This window comes from Helicoverpa armigera, chromosome 9 (assembly GCF_030705265.1).
Source record: "Helicoverpa armigera isolate CAAS_96S chromosome 9, ASM3070526v1, whole genome shotgun sequence".
Classification (NCBI taxonomy): Eukaryota; Metazoa; Arthropoda; class Insecta; order Lepidoptera; family Noctuidae; genus Helicoverpa; species Helicoverpa armigera.
Genome location: NC_087128.1, coordinates 5,710,839 through 5,738,732, shown reverse-complemented (window position 1 = coordinate 5,738,732; position 27,894 = coordinate 5,710,839). Strand labels below are relative to the sequence as shown.

Here is a 27,894-nt window from a genome sequence, read left to right as displayed (position 1 = left end):
TAGGATAGGTCTTACTATGCGACTATTAATCAGGTCACACTGTCACACCAAGCTTGCTTGAACACTTGACCTAACGTATCGAAAGTTGGTGATGAGTTTGTGTCGTGTCGAGTAATAAGATTGAAAGTTATAGTTGAGTGACTAAGCGGCTATATAAAAAAAAAAAACAAGAAAATACAAATCCATCATAAAAAAAAACTTTTTCTGAAGGTACGAGTACAATATCCAGAGATGGACTTATAGGTAAGTATTTTCCTTAAAGCATATTGGATGTTTCCTCTCGATTTATTGTGGGATAAGGTTCTACTATTGGCATTACTTGAGTTTGGGCAAATACCTTTATTTTATACAGTAATCAGGAAACTTTTCTTTTGATACCGAGGCCGATAACTGGAATGATATCAATCTCGTGTTCTTTCGTGATGAAAATGTTTTATTCACGTACAAAGGCTGTTTCAGGTTGAGGAATCAAAATAATATGGTGGATAAATATGCAGGTTTAGTTTGTATTGAATATAGACTTTTTTATAAACCACCGTTTATAATTCAATTACTTAATTAGCAAAAGATTATGTATTTGATAAACTGTTAAGTTGTTCTTAAGTTGACCGTATCAATGGATCGATATAAAGTACCTAAAAACAATAATAAAAAATGATGTAACAGAACAGTTGTTTAATTGTAATAAGTTACCTGAGTCCAGAAGCTTCATAGCATCCAACGCCAACATTAATCCGATGTGATCATGATAATATCCCACAGAAACGTAGACTGCAACAAAAATAATTACTTTAAAATGATGAACGAGCACTTAGGAAATTATGTAGAGTCAGTACTTTTCATGAACCGTACGATACTCTAGAAAGATCTTCAGGCTTTGTAAAGTTTTCATTCCCATTCCTAAGGTAGGTACGTCTTGAATCAACTTTTGAAAATAACCAGAAACTGACAAAGGAACTGCACAAGTATGTAGGTTCGTAGCTACATGGGTTTTAGTAGAATCAATCAGAACATTTCAAAACAAATTGATTTCCAATGTAAACTTGTCACGTACTTCTGGTGTCTTTGTACGTCTCTCGAACGATGTCCAGGAAGGGGTTACGGGAGAAGTTCTCCCGCCTGTTCTCATAGTAATAAGGCTGTCGGTACACTTGCACAGTCCGCACCGATATTTGTTTCTCTCTCGCCGCAGCTATTATTGCAAGCGCTAAACGCGAAAAGTCGTGGTTTGGAGCCTTTAGGTACACGAAAGCTACCTGCCAAAATAAAAGATAAATTAGCTCAAGTTTGCAGAGTGAAATTGCCCGCCTCTTTACCATGCGCTAATAAGAATGACACAAAGGGACGATTAAATTTTACGGTTACTCAAATCTCTTAATAGCTCGTATTTATGAAAGGAAATTGCGATACCGAATTAAGTTTGTAGTATAAAAAATCTTTTATTACTACGAGATAAAAAATAAGGAAAGTCGAGGACGATCCCTGTTGCACGGGACTCATAATGTAATTACGCGGGAATTGCTTTGCAACACTGTCTATAGCCCTTGGAGAAATAAAAACTTTGTAAACAGGCATAGCTGGGCATAGACAAAATAAAATTAAAAGCAATAAGTAAGTAGGTTTAACTACTTGTCGTAAAATGTTGTAAATATAGTAAACTACGTTAAGCAAACGATTAACATAAATGTGTAACTGTATGTATGTATTGTTATAATGTTTACATGCATGAAATTGAAATGCGTGAGCACGGCGACCACGGAGCGCGAGATGTCGATGTCCGAAGGCCTGGTGCGCGCGAACGTCGAGTATACGCGCTTGTTTGAGCTGGCAACATCGCGGCAATACTGTAACAAACAAATACCATGAAGAAACAAATAGCAATAACGGTGCCTAGTAACCACAATCAGTACAAAATGATGTATCTACAGCTCTTCAGACAACCAGAGATATGACATGACACCTGACCAGCCGACTACGATCATGCATGATCGATATCGTATAAGAGTCATGAATGAATGATTTTCAGCGCGTCTACAACACTGAAACTCAATATAGTACCTATAATATACTCTGTGACTGAAAACTACGTTAAGTATGTTTATTGCGCATGTAAAGAGCGCTAATCGTCACGTGCCAAACCGGCTTTATTGCTGCCGTCAAATACTAAACGTAGCCAACCATACATAATGTTTGCAGTTCGACAAGTTTGTTATTACATTAACATAAGACATTGACTGCATTTGCAGTTTCGTTGCCTTCAACTCGACATCAATAACGTATATTGTTCTTTTTCCAATTAACTCGCGAACTCTTGGCAGTGTGCCGATTGAAAGATGTCAAGTTTTATTGTGAACCGCAGCTTAGTATCGCAATTTACACTGTTTATGTTTAGTACGACATGTCGTATAACTCTTTCCCCTCGAATTTTGTATAAGTGATTCATTCTACAGTCTGGTTTTTAGGTAATTTATTCGTGCAGTCTTATCAGCTGTTATAGGAAAGCATTCGGAGCGTTTATACATGTCTCTAGAACCACTTAATGTCAAAACCTTTTGAACACGATTACCTTCAGGTAAAGCGTGTATAACGATATATCGATTATGCTAAATTGTACTTTGACAGTTGATCGATCAAGTTGGGTAAACACTGATGAGTATGAGAGTAATAGAGATTAACATCATCGATAAAGTGTAACAGCTAAAACGTGTTATAACGATGTCATAACGTCGTGCACGATAACATGTATTGGATGCAATATTGCCTGCGGGCCATCACCGGCTTGCGGTTACTGTAGCAGTGTACCTAGCCTATCTATAGCAGCCGATAGACTAACACTATGTCAGATGTTTTACAGTTTCAGATGCAGAATTGTAATATTTTAAGTTCCTCTTTAATCTGCAAACATAACAATTATCTACGCAAATCAATTTTTCTTCTGTAGGTTAAAATGGTAAGTTGAGGAAACCGACCCCAACATGCTTGGGAAAAGGCTCGGAAGATGAGGGTAAAATGGTAAAGTAAGGGACTTTACTCATAATCTACCTAGCCATATGTCGGTGGTCGACTTCCAGTCTAACTGAATTCAGCTGAAAACCAGTGTTTTACATAGACTTTACTAATTACAACCAAAACCATCTTACTCTCAATTTTAACATCTTAAAACACCTTCCTCTCTAAGCTAACATAGCTCTACATACATGGTGTTTACATAACAAGTTCAAAGGGTACTCACGTAGCTGACCATAGGCAGATTGAAAGCTGCGGCCATGCGCCCTTCGTGCACACACGTCTCTTGCGGTCCAATGAACGCCGACACGTTGGCTGCCCATAGTGACGCCACCTGCACCGCCAAATTAGTTTAGATGTGTATTTTAAGGACCAAAAATAAGCTAGTTATAGCGAAAACCGGAATAAAATGAATCAAATTCCATCTAAAGTTTGTACTGTGTTGGTTTCCTAAAAATAATGACGGCAAGAAAGTAAGAAACTGTTGTAAAATTATTCTCTGTCGGAGACTGGTACGAAATTCATAATTTTAAATACTTACATAAAAATGAAAACAAATTTTACAAATTCGTTTATACGTCATAAACAAATTTTTATGCAGTTGTAAAAACTTAACGATGCAACTTTAAAATGTCCGTCGTCGTCTCCGCAAATTGCATTCAAGGCTTTGTTTATTAAATCGACTTACTAAGGTTGGCGGTTGTAAACAGTCTACTTTTTTGGTGACTGCTGAATATAATGCAGCTCCCGTTTTGTTTGAGAAGCGCGTTTCGAAATAATATTTAATTTTGAAGTTCCTACATTTTAGACATTTTCAGTAACAGTGCTTAAATCGTTGTAAAGCATGAGTTATAATGTACTACGTAAGTACTACATTATAACTCCTTGTATGCCGGCGTGCAGATCTACGCGAGACACATTGGATTTTCTATTGTTTTCTAATTAGCGGCATTCAAGAGGTTAAATAATAATGTGTTGATAATCATATTATGGAAGGTTGAAAGACAGCAAGCTATCTCGATTCCGTACAGCCAAATAGCCTTGTTCGTATTTCGCATGTTCATTATATCCATTACCTCCAGTTTTAGGTATGGCCACATTTGACTAATGCTAATTCTATTCTCTGTTAAATGCCAGTTTCCCTTTCCAATAAAATATCTCCAATCAACTTCTGAGAGCTCAAGTTACTTAATTTATTACGCATTTCTGAACGTTAAGCTCTGCCAATGAAAAGGAGCATTATTATCTGTTAAAAGTTTGAAACAGACGATACAGAATATTTATTGTAAAGGGAAGTACCCCGTGAACGAGTTATACTATCAATTTGTCATGAAATGAGTTGAAACTAAGAGAAACGGAAAATTTTATTTACTATTGAGGGCACACGGACACCGATAATGACGGGAACAATTAGTTGTAGGTACTGTTCTAGCTAACTGCAGACGTAAACAGCAATTACAGTATTATCTGTAACGTAATGGCATTGAGTTACTAGGTACTCTAATTTTGCATACAGTATTGACACGAACAAAACCGCTTTCCAATCTAATGTTATTGCTTATACACGCACACTAGTAACATGAATGGTCACGGTAACAACGACTTTCTCTGTAGGCATCCCATAAGGATTTCTGGGTACAATGTGTGTAATGGCATGGCAGAGTATGCGACCGACAGCGACTGATGCTCCCGTTTTTTACGCTCGGAGCCTGCGAATGTCAACTTTGCGCAACAACATCAATTTCGCAGACAAATACCCCTAATAGATAAAAGTTTGTAAAGATAGTGTTTCCTGTAACAGCGGAATTTATGTTCGATGTTTCCTGTTCTACATGCAGTTACTTAGTAGAGTTGGAACGATATAGCGATACATTTGTATAAACAAAACCAGATCAAAAGATAAATTGAGTGATGTTCGACTCAATATGAGCCTTCTTCTTTTCCATCTCAGTTAATGGCTAATGTGTTAGTTGTAAACAGATTTCTCATAACAATTTTCTTAGAATTATTCGTTTATGTTTTGCTAAAAAAGTATTGGAAAACATTTGGGCACTTGACACTGGAAAAGTTGCTCGAAGAAAATACTTTTTCCAAGAATCCGGGTGAGTCGCAAGGAATCCACGATTACCATTTTATGCGTTAGCTTTGCGGATACGTCAGGCCACGGACAGAGGGTGGCATTAATGGTGACCCAATCTTCTTTACTCGCTCGCTTTTACAATACAATGTGAAAAGATTTTGTGGTCCTTTTCTACTTTATGAATCTCAATTCCTTTTGCCAGAGTTTAGGGGCTTTGAAATGGTTTTGCTAGTAAAAGGAATAACTAATAGAAGTAGAAACTTATTCAAGTAAAAAACTTTTCAGTCCCTAAATGACATCATAATGGATGAGGTGTAAAATATGCCTGAGCAATTCATATCTGATGTAGAACAAACACAATGTGTTTTTAACAATATAGGAAGGTAAGATGATTGTATTAACTTTATTGTTATTTCTTGCCGATACTGTAATGTTTATTTGCAGGTAAGTGGATAATATACGAACACATGCGTGCGAGCCAAAGTGGTTTGATGCGAAGAGTGGCTTGAATTAAACTAATAAGACGCTTCAATGACGTGCACGTGTTTTGCATGTCGATGGCCACCATTACTGGGTCATTGCTTTTGCAGGAATAGCCATTGCATTATTATTGGTCCCTGACCAGATGCATCCGTTATATCGCACACTTCAAGCTTCACAGTTAGATAAAACTTATTTATCGACGGCCTTCGTTACAAAGTACCTACACTATTAAATCAAGGTTTATTGTATACTGAACACTGCTATTTAATTTTATGAGATTCAATGCTTAAGTGGATTACAGAGTAAACATGCAATGACACTCAAGTAGTCCTTTTACTTAACAAGAAAACAAGACAGCTGAAAAATTACGATTTTATTTCAAGTCAAATTGATAGTTTCATGTGGCGGTTAAAATCCGAAGCACTAATGCAATTCTAGGAGATTTTATTTCTTGGAACAATACAGATTGAATTCGTTTCGTAGGATCAAACGTGAATTTAGTGCCATGCGATGTACTAATGGCTATTGTAAAACTTCGGTCTATGCCCATAAAACTCGTGCTAACTGCGACTAGTGGGACATAATCTGATTAAGTATACTTACTGGCTGGTAGTTGTAATAAATTGCATGAATGTTCCTATAAGCTTTTTATTGTGCTTTGCAAGTTATCATCTCAATAGTATTTCTGGCCATAAAGTCATCTATAAAAGTTTAAGCATTATTGTTGATTTACCTATCTATTTTCACAGTGTATCAAGCATGTCATATCGTAAACGTTATCGGTTATCGATTGTGTTTTGTTGTAGTATCGCATTACCCATAATTCAACTCGTAATAAAGTTCCGTGTGAATTATGATGACAGCCTGTTGTACACGACGCCAAGTTTTTACGAAGAATAAAATATGTGCTCTGCATATTCGATAACATTCACATCAGATTTTTTTACTAGTAACAATTTAGAACTATATTTTCTAGTGAATGTAGCTGAGTATATTGTTGCTTTTATTGCTAAATAATATAATGTCTGGGGAATACATGAAGTAGCTCGTAAGATATCACCAATAACATAACATTTCCCGAGAGTAATCTGTGTTCACAACCTGTGAAAGAATAATGGTCGTCGAGTGAGTGGGCAGGGGCACTCCCAATGAACTCCCGAGCAATTTTGCAACCGATTGGAAAAAAGTATCTACGAACTAAATTGGAATACTTTCACAAGATTTTCTTCTCTGAATTGAAGTTAACGTCTACTGGAGTAATAAAATGTAATTTATTAAAAGGGGACATACCTGCCGAATAGAGACTTCCTCTTGGCCGTATGTTTCCGCCACGACAAAGTCTAGAGAGTGACCCATTGGACCAAGAAGCTTTTCATTCACCTCGTCCACCGCCATCGAAATGGCACCTGTTTCAAGGCAAAATTAATTTAAACAGAATTTGTTTATCTTTACAAAATGGTAACGTCAATATTTGTTACACAACTGTTTATTTTGCAATAGCAAATATAATTTCATAAAGTGTATTCAGCGCCAAGTGTTGCCGCCATTAATCTTGTTGAGGCGATTCGATTTGTCAGTCAAAATATACAAATGCACGTTTGATGGCTTCACCCTAATATAAATACATTTTCGTTTGTAATATATTATGTGGTTTATCATAAGCAGCATTATTTCCATGTAACTCCCTAAGGAATATTTTACTAAAAACTTAAGTCACTAGAGTGATAGTGTCGACGTTAATGGAAAATTTATCGACATGGCAAAGCTCTTAAAGTTGCACAGAACGGGGAGTCGTTTTGGAGGATATTTAACTTTAGAAATTAAGTACCTAGTTGGGATGCTTACTTACGTGTCGAAGTTTTAAGTGCGTATTTATTATAAAGGATCATTGTCTGCCATTTGTCTCGTCTTTACGTCTTCATATAAATTAGCTTATGATGCTTAGTACCTGAGATGACTCTCCCGGGTCGCTGGTAGCTGAAGTCTCCTGGCCGGCGCTCTGAGCCGGTGAGATAGCCAAGTATAAATTTCTCTCCGTAGGAACATTTTAGTGATATCACCAGTAAGCCCCAACACCAGTGCCACTGCGAACAAAGTAAATAATATTGTATTGTTTATAAAAATTGGAGTTGTAGCTGAATTTTAGTAAACCAGTTGATATTCTATTCACAAAACTTATGATAAGAAGAGACAGCAAAGTTTTTTAGTAAAAAAAGTAAAAAACTCAAAGAATGATAAATAACATAATTGCTGGAGTACTTATTGACTATTCATTAACTGACGTCATTATTAGCTACTGAAAACAATATCTTTTAGCTGCCTTCGTTTAGATTCGCTTTTACCTTACCTTAATATCCACCGTAAGAATTTAATAATTTATAACATAGTTAACAAACGTTAAATAATAAGAAATTTGACTCATTTGATTATTTGTTAGGGAGAGAACCATATTTCATCGTGGCAAAAATGAAACAAGCAAGTGAAGTGGAGCTACGCAACAATTAAAAAAAAACTTTCATATTAGCAAATCGTTTGGAGTGCACGTGGCGCCAGCATTTTTCCAATATTGCCAGCTCGTAAAATGGCGAAGCCCGGGGGCAGTTCCTACTTTTAACACACCAGCCTTTTAAGCGTAGTTACATAGTAATACTTATCGTCCTAAATTATAGACTTTGCTACATAACAGCGCCAGATTGAATATTTAACGACATTCTATTACTGAGCCTAATGGGGAAGTCAACGTCATATCTTTGAAATGCGAAGTGCCCAATTTCCATACAGGGAGGATTAGGAAAATGTTGAAGAAGTAAATATGGAAAAGTATTTCCCTTACCATTTTCTGATTATTTTAATTGAAGTGAAAAATGTTTAGAATCTTTAATGATTAGTTGTGCTTTGTGCTTTATGTTTACAATGCAAAGTTTCAGAGATTATGTTTACAGGCTGTTCGTTTATCTTTGAGTTGAGCATTTTATGAAAATAACTGGTTAATTTCATCAAAATCTATAGTGTAAGTAAACTGTGAATTTTCATAGGCTCTCAAAGTCTGACTCGTGAATTTATTGCGTACTCCAATAACTGACACTTTGGCAAGTCGTTCCCTGTTTAAGATTCAGCGTAGGTTTGCCTCTATTATTGTTAGTTAGAATCACCAATCTGGCGCATAATAATTATTCCTTAAGTGTTTACGTAACGGCACGAAGTGTAGTGTTGAACATAAACTTGTCTCGCCAGAGGACAGGTCCGTCGGAAAGGCAACACGACCCGTGTGTGAAGCGTACAATTTGCCACACATTGTGAAAGTTACCAGCCACAAATTGCCTTTAGGTTACACCCGCGTAGCATCTGATTATAAGTGAAATGTATAACGAAGTAATAGCTGTTTACAACATAAATTTTATCGAAAATTCCTTTCTACTGAGAATCAAACGAAATCTGGAGTGAGAGATTATCTAATTATAGGCACCCTCGCTCGTATATTAAAAACACATGTCAAAATAAACTATCAACGCTCAAAGTCAGCTTATTGCGAATTAACGTTGAGTATTAAGAATTTCGAAGCACACTTGTTTTGAAAGTTTTTTTGAAGACCGATCTGTGTTAATCAGTTAATTCGCCTCAAAAAGTAGATCGATTGCTATTGAAAGTATTAAAACTGGTGTAGTATCAACAAGACAGCGTTGCCGACAGTTGAACACGCATTCGGCCGACACTAGACGGCTCTCATTTTGTGTACAATGTCGTTAAAAATAGCTCCCGTGGGAGATATTTATGTAACTATGACCGGGTTAAGTGAGCGACTGTCATAAAAGACTCCCTTGCCTGCTTCATTGCACTTGCATTAGACTGATTATCTTTAGAAGGGTAATTTTACTGGTTATCTACTTTCATATTGATCTCGTCCTGGATGTATCAAAGTGTGGTATTAATTAGCTTTAATTAGTTAAGATCATTTTTTTTCGCACAAGTTTCTTCAATTGAAAATACCTTTATTGAAAAAATCTAACCTAACCTTACGACAATACAATAACTACGATATGATAGATGGGACACTTCAAAGTTATTAAGGTTTCTGAACAAAATAACAAGTTGGTAACAGCAGGCAAAACTAATTATCCTCATGGAGGCGATGTCAAACTTCGGATCCTCTTCAGAACATTTATTTAACGTCTTTCGAAGTACCAAGAAAAATGATTGAAAATTTCGCTCAAGCCTGAAGTTGATTCTACTTTATGTTTATTTTATAGGAACATAACTGTATAAGTAAACCTTTAACACACCTATATTGTTGGAATACCTACGAGAATACCGACATTGTTTGCTGAAGGGTTTTGTAAGAAAATAAGTTCGACGCTACCATAAAAGAAGATTTGACCAAAAAAGTTTTAAGTACAAATTGCGTGCAGTCATAAAGTGGGTAAACGTTGACCATTATCATTCGCGATCAGACCATCGGCATCATAAAGAACATAACAGATTTGCTATCTACCAGTTCGGTAATAAACTTTTACCGTCAATTACCTTGTACCTACTATTAAACTTAAGCGTAACCTGTTAACAGTTGGATATTATAGATCAACAGATTACCTTACAAATTGCTCTAATAGTTACCTCTAGGTATGTAATTTTTAAGTAAGTTTGTAGTATTCTTTTAATAAAGGTTTCTGAAAAAGCCGGTAAATATTCATATTCCTCTCGTATTTTCTTTAGTTCACATTCAAGGTTAACTTATACCCTTGTACCCGTGCTGATACCTCATTACACGCTTTTTATTAGCTTCACCTGTATGTTTGTTTGTAACCGACTTCTTTGGGCGCGATTTTCACCCACTTTAAACGGCCAGATTTCGTTCAAACTTTGTAGATTTATTGAGGACCGATGACAATACACTAATTTGATAAAATTATTCCATTTTAACCGACTTCCCAAAAAGGAGGAGGTTACACATACACATCGATTACTCCGAGGTTTATAGACCGATTTACGTGATTCTTTTTTTGTTCGACTCGGAATAGCTGCCAGTTGGTCCCATAGTCATCAGGTCAGGATCTGATGATGGAAACCCTGAGAAATCGAGGGCAACCTTCAAAACTTGTAGGCATACATAGGGTAAAAACTTGACACTTAGGTGTACGCCTAAAAGCACTATTCAACTGTGAAGATTTGGAGCTGACCTGATGATGGAGACCAGAGAGGGTCGAGGGAACTCGACAACTGAATATGTAAACTACCTCGTGTTTGGGCTTAAATTATTTGTATTGACAAGACCTTTGCAACAGTGAAGGTTTGGAGCTGACCTGATGATGGAGACAAGAGAAAATGGAGGGAACTCGACAACTGAATATGTAAACTACCTCGTGTTTGGGCTTAAATTATTCGTATTGACAAGACCTATGCAACAGTGAAGGTTTGGAGCTGACCTGATGATGGAGACCAGAGAAAGTCAAGGGAACTCGACAACTGAATATGTAAAATACCTCGTTTGGACTTATATTCTTTGTATTGATGAGAACTTCCCACTTGTATGGATAGTGACAACTATTCGTATCACTGAAAAGCTTTAAATAAATAACCTTTTACAAAAAATTAAACCGAGTTCCCAAAACACTAAAAGCAAAAAATACTAATTTTAGGTGCATCGGCCTAGAAGTCGGTGGCAAAATTAACTTAGTAACATCCATTAGACACCGACTTCTAGGCTTTTCAATTTGCAAAATATGATCTTTGTTAATTTATATAATTTTCATCTATAGTCGATAAGGTAAGAAAATTAATTAAAATTTTCTAGAATTTTTCTCTACAGTCGATAAGGCAGGACTCGATGTTAATTTTTATTTCCAATAATTATCTTTAGCCGTTTTCTCTAATATTGACAATTTTTTGTATACTAAAGAGAATTTTAATTCTACAAAACAAATAATAGTTTGAAAACAAACTAAAAAGTAGAAAATAAATAATAGTTTAAAAAAACTAAAAACACGCTTTTTATAGAAAAACGAACTAAAAAATAGGAAATAAATTTTAATGAATTTAAATTAAGAAAACAGTGTTAAAAATTTCAATGAATATAAATTAATAATAGTGTGAATACAAAAAAAAAATATTTAAAAAAAGCGTGGGGTGCTTTTTAAGATATTATCGAAATGAAAATCACTGTACTCATATCTGTCAATAAAATATTTATAACTATTGACACCATGCACCCCACGCTTTTTTTTAAATATTTTTTTTTTGTATTCACACTATTATTAATTTATATTCATTGACATTTTTAACACTGTTTTCTTAATTTAAATTCATTAAAATTTATTTCCTATTTTTTAGTTCGTTTTTCTATAAAAAGCGTGTTTTTTAGTTTTTTTAAACTATTATTTTTATTATGTAAATTTGAATTAAACGGTTCTTTGTATCGAAATCCTGTCAAAGCAGTTAAAATAAATAGCCATGTTTACGCGTCTAAGAAACAGGTTGATTACGTGGAACCTCTTCGTACGTACCTGCTATTAATCAGTGTATTTTGAAACTTGTTTCAAAGAGCCCGTAGATTAATTGGTAGCTTATTCATGTGTACAATGTTAAATTGAAGCGTTATGTGAGCAATCAGAAGCATAATAAGCTTTAGGCTGTTTTGGCAATTACTCTTTTGTTACTAACAAATAGGATTAAAAAAAAACAGTTCTTGAATGCTCTGATATAACACAGTCACGAATATAGTAAAAAAATATAGCCTACAATAAAGAATTTACTTAATGGGATCTTTTGTGCCTTTTAGCATCTAAGTAATTATTAGGCTCATCCCACGGTTTCTTTCATTTGTATAATCAGATTTACGTTCTACATCACGCAGATAAATTGCGATGGGACACATTGAACAGATGCAGGCAAGGTTCTAACTCTTTTCCATCAGAATAAAAGGAAATTGCAATAAATATCAGAGATTTATAGACGAGGTCTCTTCCTCCCTCGCTCTAGTGGTCCGGATATCAGGATGTGGCAGAATGGATGGTTCCATTCAATTAGCGCCATCTTCGAAAATTTCCACTTTAGCCAAATGAGACTTTCAGATTGTATGGATGTACCTACTTGTGTATTGAAACGCCAGCTTTGTAAAGAGTAAATAAAAGGAAAGTGAGATTTTCATGTTATGATATCAAAGAGGCACAACACTTAATACTTTAGCAACTAGGTATATAAGTAAAGTAGGTACGTAAAATGTCTGATAAAGTAGTATGAATGACACAGGGACCTGTGATCTGTCTAGTAGTAATGTTGTTTTTCGAAGAGGTCGATAAGAATTATGCGATAGTGCAGTCGACGCGGGCGCGGCATTGACATAGTTGCCGCGTCACCACGTCATGGCGTCAACGGCCCGCACCACGACGCAAGCGCACGCGAACTTGCCAACAATTTCCAAACTAACTCGCAAAATTAAAAATGAAACAACGCGAAATCCAAACAATCTGACAGATATTTAATTACACCACTTACCAGACACCGAACGCAGAAAATTGCTAAAGAACGCCCCTAGTTAGTTTAATTAAATTCCTGTGTAACAAACGCCAATGTAGGTGCCGTTTAAAATTCCCAACAAATCCGAATAACTATTTGTTAAGTTCTTTACTTCGAGCTGCCAACAAGTTGACATTATGTGAGAAACTTTTTTTATAAGCTTACGTGAACAAATTAAGAAGTGGCAACTTTCAAAGGGCACTTTGTAGATTTTAAGTCTTAAGTAGGAGGTACAAAAATATTTGAAAGGCAAATACATCATACATACAAGTATTGTCAATGTTTCATGTAAATGAAAAGTTAACATTTGTATGCATGTCAGGGTGGGCCCGTACATTGCGGAACCATCGATAGCGCCCGCATCATCGACAAACAATGCCTGATCCCAGCGCGCCGGCGCGGGCGCAGCCTTCTCCTCACTTTACCTGATACATATTAATGTCATGTTTAACATTGTTGTATCATGTCTTACCATTCATAAAGTATCGATTATCCTGTATACCAACCAGTTATTTCCTAGACACTAGAACATGTTTAAGGCCAAGCATGATCGTTCAACTTAATAAATATTATGAGCGTTATGTATGATAGATAACCGTTAGTTACGACACAACGTGGTCTTCGATTTACGATAATGGCCGTTTTGAAAATAGGACAATTTTTAATGTCTGCTTAAAGTAGGCATCTATGAGTTTCTTGGCCCGCATGTTTACACAAAATAGATTGATGTATCCATTACCCTACATTGACGACAACTCCTTAAAATAATATTTGATATTGTTTTAAGTTGTTATACGTGCAATTCTACGGAACCTTTGTTCTGATGATTAACCCTTCTGTTAGTCATCTCATCCGATACGGCGGTAACTGCAAATTTTGCGTAACAAAAGGAGGAAAATTCAAGAAATATTATATAGGTATACGTAAAAGGACACAATGTAATTAGCTACTTTTAACATTGTAAAATAATTGTACTCTGAGTTACCTACCTGTCCCATTATTACTTAAGTTTTCCGGAAGCAAATCCCAGCTATTTCCCAAGTTTTCCTCATTAAAGTATCTACCTACTAGCCCAGAAGAAAATATTTGTCCAGTAGTTTGAGTTATAACAACTGTCACTGGGCCTAGGGCCTAGGCCATTGATCATTCCGTACCATCGTCATAATACGAAAGCTAGTTTGTAGTGCCATGCCTCCATGGCAAACAGGCTGAAATAATTGAGATGAAAATCGACGTGGTTATTTTTTTATGGCCGTGGAAAAAAAAGGTATTACTTTGGATGTTGACGAAACTGGGTAGAACAGCTGGTATGATAATTATTCTACGTAGAGAGGGTTTGAAACTTTGAATGTAGAGAGTAATCTTTGGAAGTGCTGAACTGATTCTAATCATTCCGCAATAGAAAGCCACATTACCCCCGAGTGCTTTAAGCTTATGTTCTCGTTGGATTTCATGGGAACGACTGTAGGTACGAGCAGCGATTATGTTAACTTACTTAAGGAAGAGGAGTAGGAAGTAGCAGTACACAAAAGTTGACTATCGGATTTACTTATGGGGTCCAATATCCACATTAAAAAACTGAACCTTTTGTAAATAATTAGTAACCACCATATAATAGCCAGGTTTGGGAATATAATTTTATAGCTACAATTATTTTATTGAAGAGGTCAGTTATGAACATTTCCATTTTCGATTTTTACAGCCCATAAAACCGAATGTGAATGTACACTTAATTGCGAAATTGTATTTTGGTATGATATTGTTTGTAGGTCTGTAAGACCATATTTTAATAACTTTTGTACTCGAAAGATTTTTTGTTGCAAATTAATGATGGCATTAATTTCATTTCATTTAAGTTAGTATCAAAATGTTCTACAACAAAGAAAATCTGTTTCCGAATGCTTGTACAAATATTTTCACTGGTTCCAGTTGGTTTCAGCTTCTCGTTTCAAAGCTGATCGCGCGATATTTTCTGTTACAATAATATAAAGTTCTGCAAGCGGTGGAGGATTGTTATTGCAGGAGATGGAGTATTTTACTTAGGAACATCTTTCAATTGTTTCCGGTGGAAAGTAAATTGAAATCTGTCTTTTGCAGTAGTTGATTTCAGTTAGCGTTTATTTGAAAATCTTTAAAGTAGGTAGTTATTTGAGTTAGGTAACTATTTTGTTTCAGATACACTTTATTTTAAGGACGTTTAAGAGGTTTTCAGGAAATCTAAAATTTTATTTTAAATAAACATGAATATTGCGTGATATAGCGAATATTGTAGAACGTATTATTCGTGTTAAATATAATGTACATAATTATGTACGTTTATGAATGAATGTAATTGATAAGTATTATTGTATAAGTAGACATTTAGACAATCTGTTATCTATACGCATAGAAATATTTAATAACAAAATTAAAGATAAAACGCTTACCGTGATCCAAGTAAAAAACTTCATAATGTCCAAGTAATTAATATTTCACTAGATTGATCTAAACAATTTTTCTAAACCATTCCTCAAAACGTCACTTGAATTCATATTTCTGAGTTTGTTGCAAGATTGAATTATTTTCCCGCCATTACGTAAAGTTTACACGCGATTCGCGAGTCGGGGGAATTGAGCGCGCGTCTCTCGTCCGCCGATGACAGCAATAGACTGGCGAGCCAACAGTGGGACTGTGGAATACCTACAGACTACCGAGTTGACTGACTGGTAAGGTGAAATTGTGATGACGTTGATGGGTGATCGTCAGAACTGGGCTGCTCTGACTCATTGCACGAGACAGCGATCCTTTTAGGATAATCTCCACTGCTACTATACCTAGTTAGTACAACACTAGTGCGTTGAGACGAGTTTCAGCACAGGCTAATCTAATAAGCTTTACAATGGTTTTACTGCAATCACAGGTTTGGTTCAGAAATACCTACAGGAATATCTTAGTGAAGTAATGAATTAGGTACCTACCTAGAAAGGTTTAGAAACTTATAAAACGGCCAATAGTTCCAAACCTAAAAATGTCATACTTATTTTCTGTGACTTTGAATAAATAAATTTCGCGAACGTCGTAAAAATTCATTAGACTTCCGTTTCACTGTGAATTTGTGAAATCGTTCGAAGATTACGAATATTTTATCATCAGCATGGCATGAATGGAACATTATACATAACCGGAGTGCGGTCAAGGCGAACATGCTTCTTGCACTACATGTATAACTACATTAAGTAGGTACAACCTGTAACATATGCTGTGTATGTAGGTAGACATGTGAACGCGTCATTACCTAACTGTAAATTAAGCCTCATACAAATTTTACCTTACAATCGGTAGCAACAAAACCATCACAGGTCGGTTTACACGTTTTCTGACCACGTTAACATGTAGGGAATACCTACCACATATGGCAGTAAGTGTACTTACTACTTTACTATTGTTGCTATGCTGGGCACGTTACACTATTCATGTTTTGAGAATTCCACAAACGCTGAACCGAAATGCTTACAATGTCTGCATACGACATACCTGCGAGTGGTAGATCCTACAGCGAACATTTCTCGCACAATTTACCTGCCTGATAGCAGGAAACTGACTGCCGTCTGATAAGAGAATGATGGCGAACCAAATGTTGTTAATTTGCCAAATACAGTCAGTGTTGGGTCGGCAGGGTTAATGAAAAAATCGTTATCAGCTGGGTTCATTCCAAAACTTAAGACAAAGAGGAAGATCTTACAGCTATTAATCATGCCTTTATCTCGATGGAGCCCAGGACCCATTTATAAAGAAGTTACGAAAATGTCAAGTTTTTTTGTTACTTCTAAGACATAAGTTTTCTGTAAACAGATTCAGGACTTTATCAATGCCAAAGTTTGGGAATCGCTTTCGAGGAAAAGCTACCCAAGCGTTCTAATTTTATCTGTTGAACAAAGTCTATCTTTAGTTACGGTTACTGTTATTGAGCTTAATTGTTAAACGAATTCCAAACTTTATTCGAGCTAGTAAATTGTCAATCAACATGGTCCTAAATGATTTCTTAAAATCTATAGACCCTTTTGTAACCAGACCAGTGTAATAATTAGCTCGCTGGTTTTACCGTGGATAAAACGATGATCTCTGTTATGTTATAATACTTACCTACCTATCTACTAAGGTAAATGGGCCTCTTTAGGAGGAGCTTTTTAGGGAAGCTCTTATAGTCGTAGATACTCGTAGAAAATTTTCAGTGGATAGATACCTAATGCGTTGAGTAGTAGAAAGCGTTGAGGAACATCCAATTAAGTGCGTCGATCCATTAAAAAGAAAAGTTCAGGAAGATTTTGCCCGAATTTGCATATTTATACAGAGTTGCCTGATACGTGCTGGGAAACAGGTAGATTTTCAAAAATGTTGGTGTGCCTACTCTGAGTGGAACTGCAAGCGAAATAGTTTTGTTTGTGGTTTACTGACACGAGATAAATGAGACTGTAGCAGCTGTCTTGCATCTGTAACACATAGAGCACAACTTACTGAACACTGGAATGCTTTTAAAATATGCATGGATCAACTGCGTTCTGAATAGTTGTGAGTATTACGATAAACTTGCCAAAAGGTTCAGATAAGGATCATTGTGACTACAGTCTGGAGTTTTCATAAGCACAACATATGTACCTATGAAATCGATTGCCAAAAGATGATCTCGGCTGCGATCGAAGTCGCGATCTTATCGTGGGATGGCTGTATCTACTGTCACAACCTCGTGAAGGGCACACCACAATAGTGGCGATGAGTACCCTCTTTGAAGATTACTTTGGGAGGCAAATGCATCGCAGTGGACGGGAGGAAATTAATTTGATACTCATTTGATAAATTTAGTATCTAAGAAGAGGGACAAAGATTTTGTAGCCTTAGTAGAAAATTACATGGAAATAAGATCAGGAAAATGAAGACTGGAAACAACAAAACATGAGCTTATATTGTCTAGAAAGACGACAGACTCATTATAATGGTATCAACGTCTCCGATCTCACTCACGACTTGAGTTAGCTTCTACACCGCGATTAGAAAAAGGGCAAACTGGACAATTTGTTTCTATATCAAAATGCTGACGTTTATGGCATTTTATGAACAATATCTTTACTATTTAGTCAGATAAATAATTCTATAAACTTGTTTTGCTACTAGCTATTTTATTGTAGGTATCCTGCAGTTTCGCTCAAAATCCGAGGGACTTATCTAACTACATTCATAGTCCCGGATAACCATCTGCCCCAGGTTTATTTATTTCTTAGACATTTTTTTTTGTTAACATTGGACAGAGTAGAATATGAAAGTTATCATTGTTGTGTTATATTTTTAACTCCGTTAGAAATATCACAGATGTTTGCGGTGAACTATTTTAACGCACAAACACTTCGTATGTGGGCAATAAAAAACCGATGGTTGTGTCTGAAAACACTTTATCAACACAAGTTATGATCATGACTTCATATTCAGACTAGTATAATCCCATTTGATTCGTAAGAAAAACAAAATTAGATTAACTGTGCTTCTTTTTGCACGTCGGTTTTATGTCTGGACATTAACCGATTTATAAAATAAGCGACAGTATTTTTAGTTTCACGATTCCATTCTATGTTGTTTCCAGTAAAAACAACATTGATGTTTACTAAAGGAAAAATATATAATAATGTTTTAATTTATAATACCTACTATAGATACAAGCAAATATGGCGAAACGAGATTTTCAAATCAAACCAATTTAAGTTGTAATAAAATCCATTTAATACAATAACAGAATTACACTTAAAATATAATAAATTAAAATTTTGGCGGCGGCGGTGGAGTCCACCGAAGTATTTATCATTGCACTTTCTGAAACAAAACATTTTCATTTATTACAATTTAATATTCTCTATTTAGTGACATAGTAATGTGAAATAACATGCGATACTCACCATAGTAATTTCTGGAAATATGGTACTCAAGTTGAAGTTGGCACGGGACGTGACTGGGAAACTGGCCAGCGACCTGTCCACGTTGTGTCCCATGCCTTGCACGTTGGCGGGCATCAGGTGACTGTTGAAGAAATCCGCCTGATACTGTGACGGCATCTGATTGCCCACGTAGTTCGGAAAAGGCAGTTCCTCCGACATCAAGTTCGGGTGTTTCTTATTTAATGCCTTATTCTGCCAAAACAAGTGGGGATCGTTCCATTCCTCAACCTCGTTATTTATCTTAGCCTTTTTACTTTGATACTTCTTACTCGATTCTTTCTTCGAACATTCCAGTTTGTGTTTTGTAGCCGACTCTCTTCTGGATGTTTTGTAGGTAGGCGGCGCTTTCTCAGCTTGAAACACTGTTGCATTATTTCTCATTTTCAACTCTTCATATTTATGATTTCCGTAATTGCATTCAGCAGTTTGATTGTAATCAATGAAGTCACCAGTAAAGGGTGCACTTGCATAATTGCTTGACATTAAATTGCTACTGCCAGGCATGAAATTGGTATAAAAAGAATTGGACATGGTATTAGTAGTGGTATTGTATAAAGTTGTTCCCGAAAACTGTTGAGTAGCGTAGCTGTTATCAGAGTAATCTATGATCGGCGGAAAATGTGACACTTGAGCCACAGCACTGTCTTGTGGAGTGAAATCTGTATACTTCTGAGGTGGCATCATAAACTTGGCACTATTAGTATCTTGAATTTTCTGGGTTCCGTTTGCGCCTCGTAGTAAAGCTTCAGTAGAATAGTTATTCTTTTGACTTTTAGCAGATTTTTCAGTTTTACTGTTTGATTTTGTTTTAGTTGGAGGGAAATGTGTTTGTGGCATACTTTCATAAGAGTTAACTAGTTTAGGATCGTTAAAAACGTAACAAGGCTGTGTCATGTGATTTTCTAAATGTGACATAGTTTTTCGGTTACTGTCATTACTAAAATGGTTTATGTTTTGTTTCGTAGGGCCTGTCTTGGATGTTTCCATGTTTGGAACTTGATATCGAGAAGGCATATTGTCAGTTGAACGATTCATTAGCTGCGTGACCGAGAGGAAATTCCCGCAATTTTGTACATCCGCGTGTGGTGCATTACGATTCGTCACATCTAGTTTTCTATTCTTATCGTGGGGTCCAAGTGCTAGATCACCAACTAACGTCGGTAAATTAATTGGCGGTGGATCTATACTTATTTCCGTGGTTCCTAGAGGTCTAGTAGACGGCCACACTTGAAACTCGTCTTGAGGTGCTTGCGTAGGAAAGTTATGCATCGATATGGGAAAGTAATTGCTTTCATTTTGATCTTGTTTTTTACTCAAATGCTCTGTTTGGTTGTATGGTCCTTTATGAGTATCTTTTATCTGCGGATGTATGGGATTGCAATTGTTTTGAACTGTTCTAGTTTCAGATGTCATCCAGTTGATGTGCATTTTGCTCGGAGACTTTTTGGTATATTTTTCAGGAATATGCTGAGGCACAGCATTATTGACCGGTTTTAAGCCACTTTCTACATTTGCTTCAGCCACTTTTGGCTCGTAATGTTTGTTTGCATTCGCTTTTACATTGACGTTGTTACTATGTACGGGATCAAATGTTGCATAATTGTGGTTTTTGGTTGCTAAAGTTTTTGTCATGTTATTATTTGTATAAAATGGAACGTCTTCACTCCATAAATTAGCAGGCTGTGAGTAAAAACTAGTAATGGTATCAGCAAATGAAGAAGTAGGTTTGTTTGAGTTATCTTTCTTATTGGAATTTGAAACTAACGGGACATGGAAATCCGGGTTGAATGGATTATAAGATGTCGTATAAGGTGCTGAAGTAGTCGTCAGTATAGAGTCCTTGCTAAAAGTGTTAGCAGTTGTAGTGCAATTGACAAAATCCAAGCCTTTATGCGACCAACCCAAGTCGATATCATACGTCAATCTTGACGATCCAATTTTCATGAGATTATCATCAACACTTGAAAAATCAGACTTATTTTTGGAAGTATATTTCTCCATTGCGCAAGGGTAGAGGCCCAGTCCATTAAATTCATGGGTAGAGGTGATGCTGCTGGTACTGTAGATCGCACTTTTGCCAAATGGATCACCTTTATAGAAGAAGTTGTTACTACTGACATAGCCTGCGGACTGGCTCGACACAGGTTTACTAATATTGCAATCGAAATCCAAACCAAACGTGCTGTCTGCTAATGTACAGTTAGTTGTTATAATAGAAGGCACTGATAAGTTCAAAAATGGGTTTTCACTCGAAACGTTCGGCAACGTTACTGTACTCTTAGTAACGGCAGGTATAATACTGGATTCTTTAGTTACAATGTTTACTGATTTTTGCTGTTCCATTTGTTTATTTGTGGAATTGCACGTCTCTGTAGGCTTGATTGCTGTTGGTTTTACTTTATTATCATTATTGCTTGGTTTTTCAAAATATGGTATAGTTGGAGCCACCAAATCGGTTCTCTTATGAGTATCTTTTGGAATCGCTTGAGCAGTGTTATGGCCATGAGTTGTGTTGTGGCCATGTTCTTCGGCAGGACTGTCTGCCCTATTGCCACTTACTAATGGGAAAGACATAAGAAATGCGGCGGTTGGTGAGGTAGCCAAAAATTCTTCCGCTAGTTCAAGGCGTGCGTTACCCCCGTCAACTACATTATCACATAATGATGTATCTAATGGTAAAATGTTCGGCAATTTACTATCTTTTGTTTCTACAATAGGTGGCTTATTTATAATTTTATTGGGTTTATTAGTTTCCTCCGTCGGTTGGACAATATGAGTATTTGTTATAGTTGTTGATGTTGTGACTACAGTGGTTGGAAGATTTTTAACGGCAGATTCCGTACACTTAGGTTTATAAACAGGTTCAGGTTCTACAGGTTTTTCAACTTTATGATCTACAATCTTATTAGGAACTTTCTCTGAAGTATTACTATTTGGTTTTTCAGCAGTTGTGTTCGGAACTTTTTGCCCATTGTCAATTTTAGGTGGAATAGTCTCACTAGAGACTTTATTGCTTTCAGTGCTTTTATCTTTACTCGTGACTTCTTTATCAGTTTTCTTATTTTCAATGCTGCTGTTTTCAATAGTTTTACTTTCGTTTGAAACTACTACTGGCGGTTTATCCTTCATCTCTTTATCTTTATTAGTTTCTTTAACATTATTAACAACAGCCTTGACTTTTTTCGTAGATTTCTTACTAGCGTCATTTTTTAATTTTACGTTATTCTTTTTACTTTTGGTAGCAGATAGCGGACGGGAATATGCTGATATGGGAAGTATGTTAACCATCGTAGTTCTAGTGATATCTCCATTATTTCTATTAACAATAGGAACTGCTGTTTTGCTAATTGGTTGTAAATTTTGGTCTACTAAAACTATTGCAGGTGGTACAGACGGGAACAATAGTGGTCTCTGTGGGAAAATGTATGGCGCAGCCGGCAGAACCACTATTGTATTTTCTGACCCTGAAAAATTAATTATGGTTGGTTTACTTTATTAAATACAAATTTTTCTTCTATTTGGATTTTATCGAAGAAAATTGCTTTGATTAAAAAGTATGACTACATACGGCATATGCCCTGAATATCTGGTGAACAGAATAATGGCATTAATTGCCATACTTTACCTTTTTGGTTGATTAAATTCGATCTTGGAAGAAGTACTGGTAATTTCTTTGGAGTATTGTTTTGTGTTGGCTTTTTGGCTTCAACTTTTTCTTTTTGCTTTTTTCCTTTCTTCAACTTTAATAGTTTCACGTATTTGCTGTCTGAAATAACAAACAGGTTGTTTTTTACTGTTATGAAAAGTGATAATTTTATTTGGTTCTTAGGCAGAGGAAACATGAAATATCCTGTCTAATTTACTGTTTCCTGAGTATCGGATGGTGTTTTAGTTTAACTGGTACACTCTAGTTGACCATCCATAATATTTTATGAATATAATCACTTGGGCAATAGGTACAGATTTATATTAAGAAGGCTGGATTTCTATGGTTTTAACCAATCTCAATTTCAAATATCCCCCTGACTCTTGAGACCACATTTAGGTACATAATTTAAGAAATATTTGTGTATTTTTGTTATGATCATACCCAGCAATCTCAGGTGTTCCTTCATTTATTAGTATGTTTCATGGTTTAATTCCGCCCTTAATGGTCGCTGCACACAGCGGGCGGGGCGCGACGTGACGGGACGGCGACGCGACGCTGAGCAGTTGTAATGTATAGATATTACAGAGGCCGCCACACAGACCCGTCCCGCTCGGCGTGACGCGACGCGACGATCTAGTACATTGTGTCACGTCACCGTCCCGTCCCGCCGCGCCGCGCCCGCTGTGTGCAGAGACCATAAGACAACCCACAATATCAGAATGAATGAAGTTCAAATGGGTTTTTAAATCTCACCTTTGCATTTTTTACTCAAGCCCAAAGAAACTTGCGTTGTTGCATCTTTGACATTTTTTCTTAAATTTTCTTTTTCTCTATCTAGCTTCACTTGCAAGGCAAGAATTTCTGCTTCTGTAATAAGAAAACATGAAGAGTAACAATATATTCTTAGTGGTTTATTAATTCAGTTTCAAAAGCACAGAAAGAAAAGCAAATATATTTTTTTAAAATTGGAAGAAGTAGAAAACTGCAAGTACTTAATAAGTGGATGCAGTAAAGGACATAGAATCAGAAATAGTTTTTTTATACTCACTTAAATGTGTTTTCTCTTGAGTGTGGTTATTTAGGTATATTATAGCTTTCTGGATTATTTCAATTTTCGGATACTGGATGTCTTCACTCTCTTCCCCAGGGCAATTACTTTTGTGTATGGCTTTGACAATTTCACCCAATTTACTAACAGCTTCATTAAACTTATTGCGCCTGGCTCGTTCCCATTCTCTACAGCGGCTGACAATAAATAATTCGTTAGTATTATTTATAAAATTACTGGGTTTACACTTATGTAAACAATTCAATGCTAAGTAGTCAGAAATTTAACATTACCTTGGAGTACGCTTACTGTTTCCTGTTTCCATAGTACACACTGAGGTAAAGATATAGTTTTCTTAAAATTACTTCATTGATAACTAATAAGCAGTAAAAACTATGTACAGTTCATAAATAAAATTTATATAAAACAACAACCCATCCATTCACCATTGATTTAAATTGACATTGACAAGTTAATGTCATCAATGTCACTACTTTTTTTTTAAGGTTAGTGTTGGAAATAGTCCTTGAATCCTAAATCGACTAAATTCAACTGGAGGCTATTTAGGGTACCCTAGTTAACTATGAACCCTTAAAGTTTCGCCAGGGTTTAATCGCAAATATTATAATCGGTTCCCAAAATCCAAAACTACTACTGAAACCTAACGTACATGCATAACCCATTCAGTTCTTTATCTTTCTCGCTGTCTTTGGGCTACCTCAAGTACGATTTTTTGGGTTGATGGGGTAGGCATGAACTATAACTGGAAAACTACGAAACCCTGCATTTAACGAGACACGAAACGCTCTTGGCCAGTTTTTATTTATTTTGAATGATGCATAAAAAAATAATCAGGTTTTTTAATCCGTAAATATATTTTCATTATAACAACATGTTTTCAAATGCAAGTGTTAGACGCAATAATATTCAAAATATAGTCATGAATCGATTTAGTTTGATGTGAGTAATGATGTGTGTCAAACAAACTCAAGCAAAACATTTTTTCCCATCTCTAGTTAAATCGTTCCCATTTTATCAATTGGGTTTTTTGTTATGATTCATTCATTGTGTTTCCAATCCAATTAGTCACGGAAATTGTATTTACGCAGACGTCGCTTAATCGACTCGCGGGTGTTACTTTGTTGTTGCTATAACGTGTTACATTCGATAAATAAGATGTCTCTGTACCCATCCTTAGAAGACATGAAGGTGGATGCTATGGCGAGGGCCCAGGTTTCTCAACACCAGGCGCAGCCACCCGCATACCCTCATAGCCTTCCACCTAGCGCTCCCTCGTACGGCTATCCTCATGGCGGTGCTGCGCCCAGCGCCCCTTCAACCCATATGTACCCTGCACTAAGTGATTATATGGGACTTGAATTGTCTAGTGATGTGATTGCCATGAATATGCCGGAATATCAACTGCAACCAGTAAGTTTAGTCCATCATTGTATGTAAAAATGAAATCTGACAATAATCAAGGTTAAACAGAGAATTTAGTTTCCATTAGAAAAGTTATAAATCTTACAAGTATCCATGTCCTTTTCAATTTGCAATTTGTTGTGCAATCTGTTACTGGAAAACCACAATGAAATTGGTACCTATTTAATAAAGTATGAGTAAATACCTATGTATAGCATTATGTTTTTGTACAAAACAGGTTCAGCAAGGCGCGGTTACCCCTGTGAGTAATATGATAGCACCGTTGTCGTCTCAATCAACGACTCTGGCAAAGGCTACAGTTACCGGGGCTATAAGACCAGTTGTTCTGTGTAAAGACAAAGATGGCAAGTGTGGTGTGAGGCTGCACTCAGTCAACAATGGAGTATTTGTGTGCTATGTGGCCGCCAACAGTCCCGCAGCTCTTGCTGGTCTCCGATTTGGAGATCAGATCTTGGAGATCAACAATGTAGCATTGGCTGGAATGACAATGGACCAATGTCATGCATTACTGAAGAAGTCTCCTGCCAATGGAATTTCAATGGCTGTTCGTGATAGGTATGTATTTATTTTCACTGTCTGTAGAATGTTTAAAAATAACTGTTCTTTTGGTATAGACAACTGTTTGATGACTCAGATTCAGTCTCTAAACGTGGCATTGATATTGTGTGTATTGATTGAATCCACAAAGAAGTTTCTGTTGTGATTTAGGAACTCCTGTATTGATGTTTATTATGTAACACACTGTTTAATGTTATGAACATGAACTACAATGATTTGCTTTTTTTCAGACCCTTTGAGAGGACAATTACTCTCCACAAGGATTCTCTGGGCCACGTTGGTTTCCAGTTCAAAGATGGCAAGATTGTTGGCCTGGTGAAGGATTCTTCCGCAGCTCGCAATGGCTTGTTGACTGATCATCAGATACTAGAAATAAACACTGTGAATGTTGTGGGCATGAAAGATAAAGAAATATCTAGGGTTATTGAAGCCAGCCCATCTGTTGTAAACATCACAATAATTCCCTACTACATATATCAGCACATGATAAGCAAGTGAGTACTTTCTTCATAACTTGTAAATATTTATGCACTTACTGACTGTTGTTGTACATCAATGTTTTGTGTTATTACCTTCAAATATTCCAAAATCTAGAGTTGCTGTTTGTGTTTGTAAAACTTTCACTGTGTATCACAGTGTAATATGGGGTGACTGGTAGTTAGTGACGAATACTTAAACCTGTGATTTTACTTATGATTACAAAGAACTTTCCCAAAGAAACTTATTTTTGTTCTCATTAGTTTAATCACAATAATCTAATATTTTGTTGTTTTGCTGTAGTCATTAAACTAATGAGCAAACACTTTACTTTAGGCATTAATGTAATTATTCATAGTCATTGTTGTAACTCAAATACAGTTTTAAGCATGGGTATATCCCTCAAACATGGTATCAGTTGCTGTGTCCTGGTAGCTTTTTGATAATTTAAATATTTATACATAACACGTGTATATCATTACTGGGACCTGGAAAACAAATTATCTTATGCCTGCCACACGCTATTGTGCTGATAACATGCGTAGTTTTCATAGTTATCATGAAATGTCGCTATATCATGTACTAATGTATATTTGTCCTTTCTCTTACAGAATGTCCTCATCATTGTTCAAGGAATTGGATCGTACACCTGCTGTTTAAGAATATAGATATGTTGTTATACGCAAAGTCCCCAGCTGCAGTGCATTTAGTAAAAAAAATATACAAACCTTTATATACTGTTAAAAAGTCTGATTATTGCACATTAAATGGACTTAGCGCTAAATGTTACCTTTGGATCTAAAAATTTTCAAAGCTTTATATGTCACAAAACTTAGTTCTACTATTCCCTAAGTACATAAATTGGCACAGTATGAATCTATCTAATTGCAATTAAACACTTTTCTATTATTATTTTTCTTAACTATAAGTGTTCCATATACAATGATTAGATTTATTTTATGTTAAGTGTACTATCGTTATATTTGTAGTGCTTTTAATAGTCAGTAAGGGCTGTGAAGAGATGCCAATGCGGTTTGATAGAAGTTCAACTAACAGAAGAGTGTGCCGTGCGTTTGCTGCTAACACGGTGCTTATCTAAGGACATGTATAAGGTTTAGAGTGGATGGCAAGCTAAAAGTAAATGTTTGTAATACTTTTACTATATTTACATAAATAACAAAATTATTTAGGTCAATTGATACCATATGTTTTAGATTCCCTCCTTAAATGTGATCATATATATTATTCTATAACTTCAATAGGTTTAGCTGGCTACATTCCTGTTTTGCCCTACCTACTACACTCATTTCCGTTATCCTAGTAATGTATTTGTATTTATTTTGTTGTCATATGATTATAACAAGTGAAGATTTAATGAGATTGATGATATTTTTGTCTTATTGTTTAAGTTATTAAGCGGCCATAGAATTTATATTTTATTCCTAGGTTATTTTTGTTTCTGTACATTTAAAAGAAGGCTCCATAATAATGATCAACTACACAACATGGAAACGTAAACAATAATAATTATTTACCCACGTACTAGTTATATGATGTCGAATTTGATTGTATTTTAATATTTTTTATATTCAATAAATGATTTCAAAATAATTCACGAGGAACTAATTTGCATCCTTTCAACCAATTTAATTTGGCTTAGTGGGTTGTAAAAAGACAGCCA

At 35.9% G+C, this 27,894-nt stretch overlaps 3 protein-coding genes across 4 annotated transcripts in view; 1 reads left to right on the top strand and 2 right to left on the bottom strand.

The window, feature by feature from the left end:
- LOC110375673 (guanylate cyclase 32E) overlaps positions 1-15,818 on the bottom strand; it is a 31,888-nt gene extending 16,070 nt beyond the window's left edge. The window contains exons 1-7 of one of the 2 annotated variants that reach the window (XM_021333887.3): positions 15,505-15,818; positions 7,518-7,653; positions 6,860-6,975; positions 3,233-3,340; positions 1,722-1,844; positions 1,055-1,256; positions 694-771 (exon numbers count right to left, since the gene is read on the bottom strand). In XM_021333887.3, the coding sequence (XP_021189562.3) occupies positions 694-771; positions 1,055-1,256; positions 1,722-1,844; positions 3,233-3,340; positions 6,860-6,975; positions 7,518-7,653; positions 15,505-15,528 (787 nt within the window). In that variant the 5' untranslated portion in view covers positions 15,529-15,818. Of the gene's footprint in view, positions 1-693; positions 772-1,054; positions 1,257-1,721; positions 1,845-3,232; positions 3,341-6,859; positions 6,979-7,517; positions 7,654-15,504 lie in introns of those variants that run through there. The other variant, XM_064036095.1, reaches the window with a different exon arrangement.
- Positions 15,819-18,808: 2,990 nt separating this feature from the next.
- LOC110375693 (uncharacterized) lies at positions 18,809-24,203 on the bottom strand. The gene is made up of 6 exons (XM_021333922.3): positions 24,029-24,203; positions 23,736-23,932; positions 23,441-23,554; positions 22,664-22,804; positions 19,000-22,502; positions 18,809-18,916 (listed from the first exon to the last, which is right to left on the bottom strand). Exons 1-6 carry the CDS (start codon positions 24,058-24,060, stop codon positions 18,905-18,907), a joined length of 3,999 nt encoding a protein of 1,332 aa, XP_021189597.3. The 5' UTR covers positions 24,061-24,203; the 3' UTR covers positions 18,809-18,904.
- Positions 24,204-24,755: 552 nt separating this feature from the next.
- Positions 24,756-27,826, top strand: LOC110375675 (syntenin-1). Its single transcript, XM_021333893.3, has 4 exons — positions 24,756-25,166; positions 25,396-25,733; positions 25,967-26,230; positions 26,825-27,826. Exons 1-4 carry the CDS (start codon positions 24,912-24,914, stop codon positions 26,871-26,873), a joined length of 906 nt encoding a protein of 301 aa, XP_021189568.3. The 5' UTR covers positions 24,756-24,911; the 3' UTR covers positions 26,874-27,826.
- Positions 27,827-27,894: the final 68 nt, after the last annotated feature.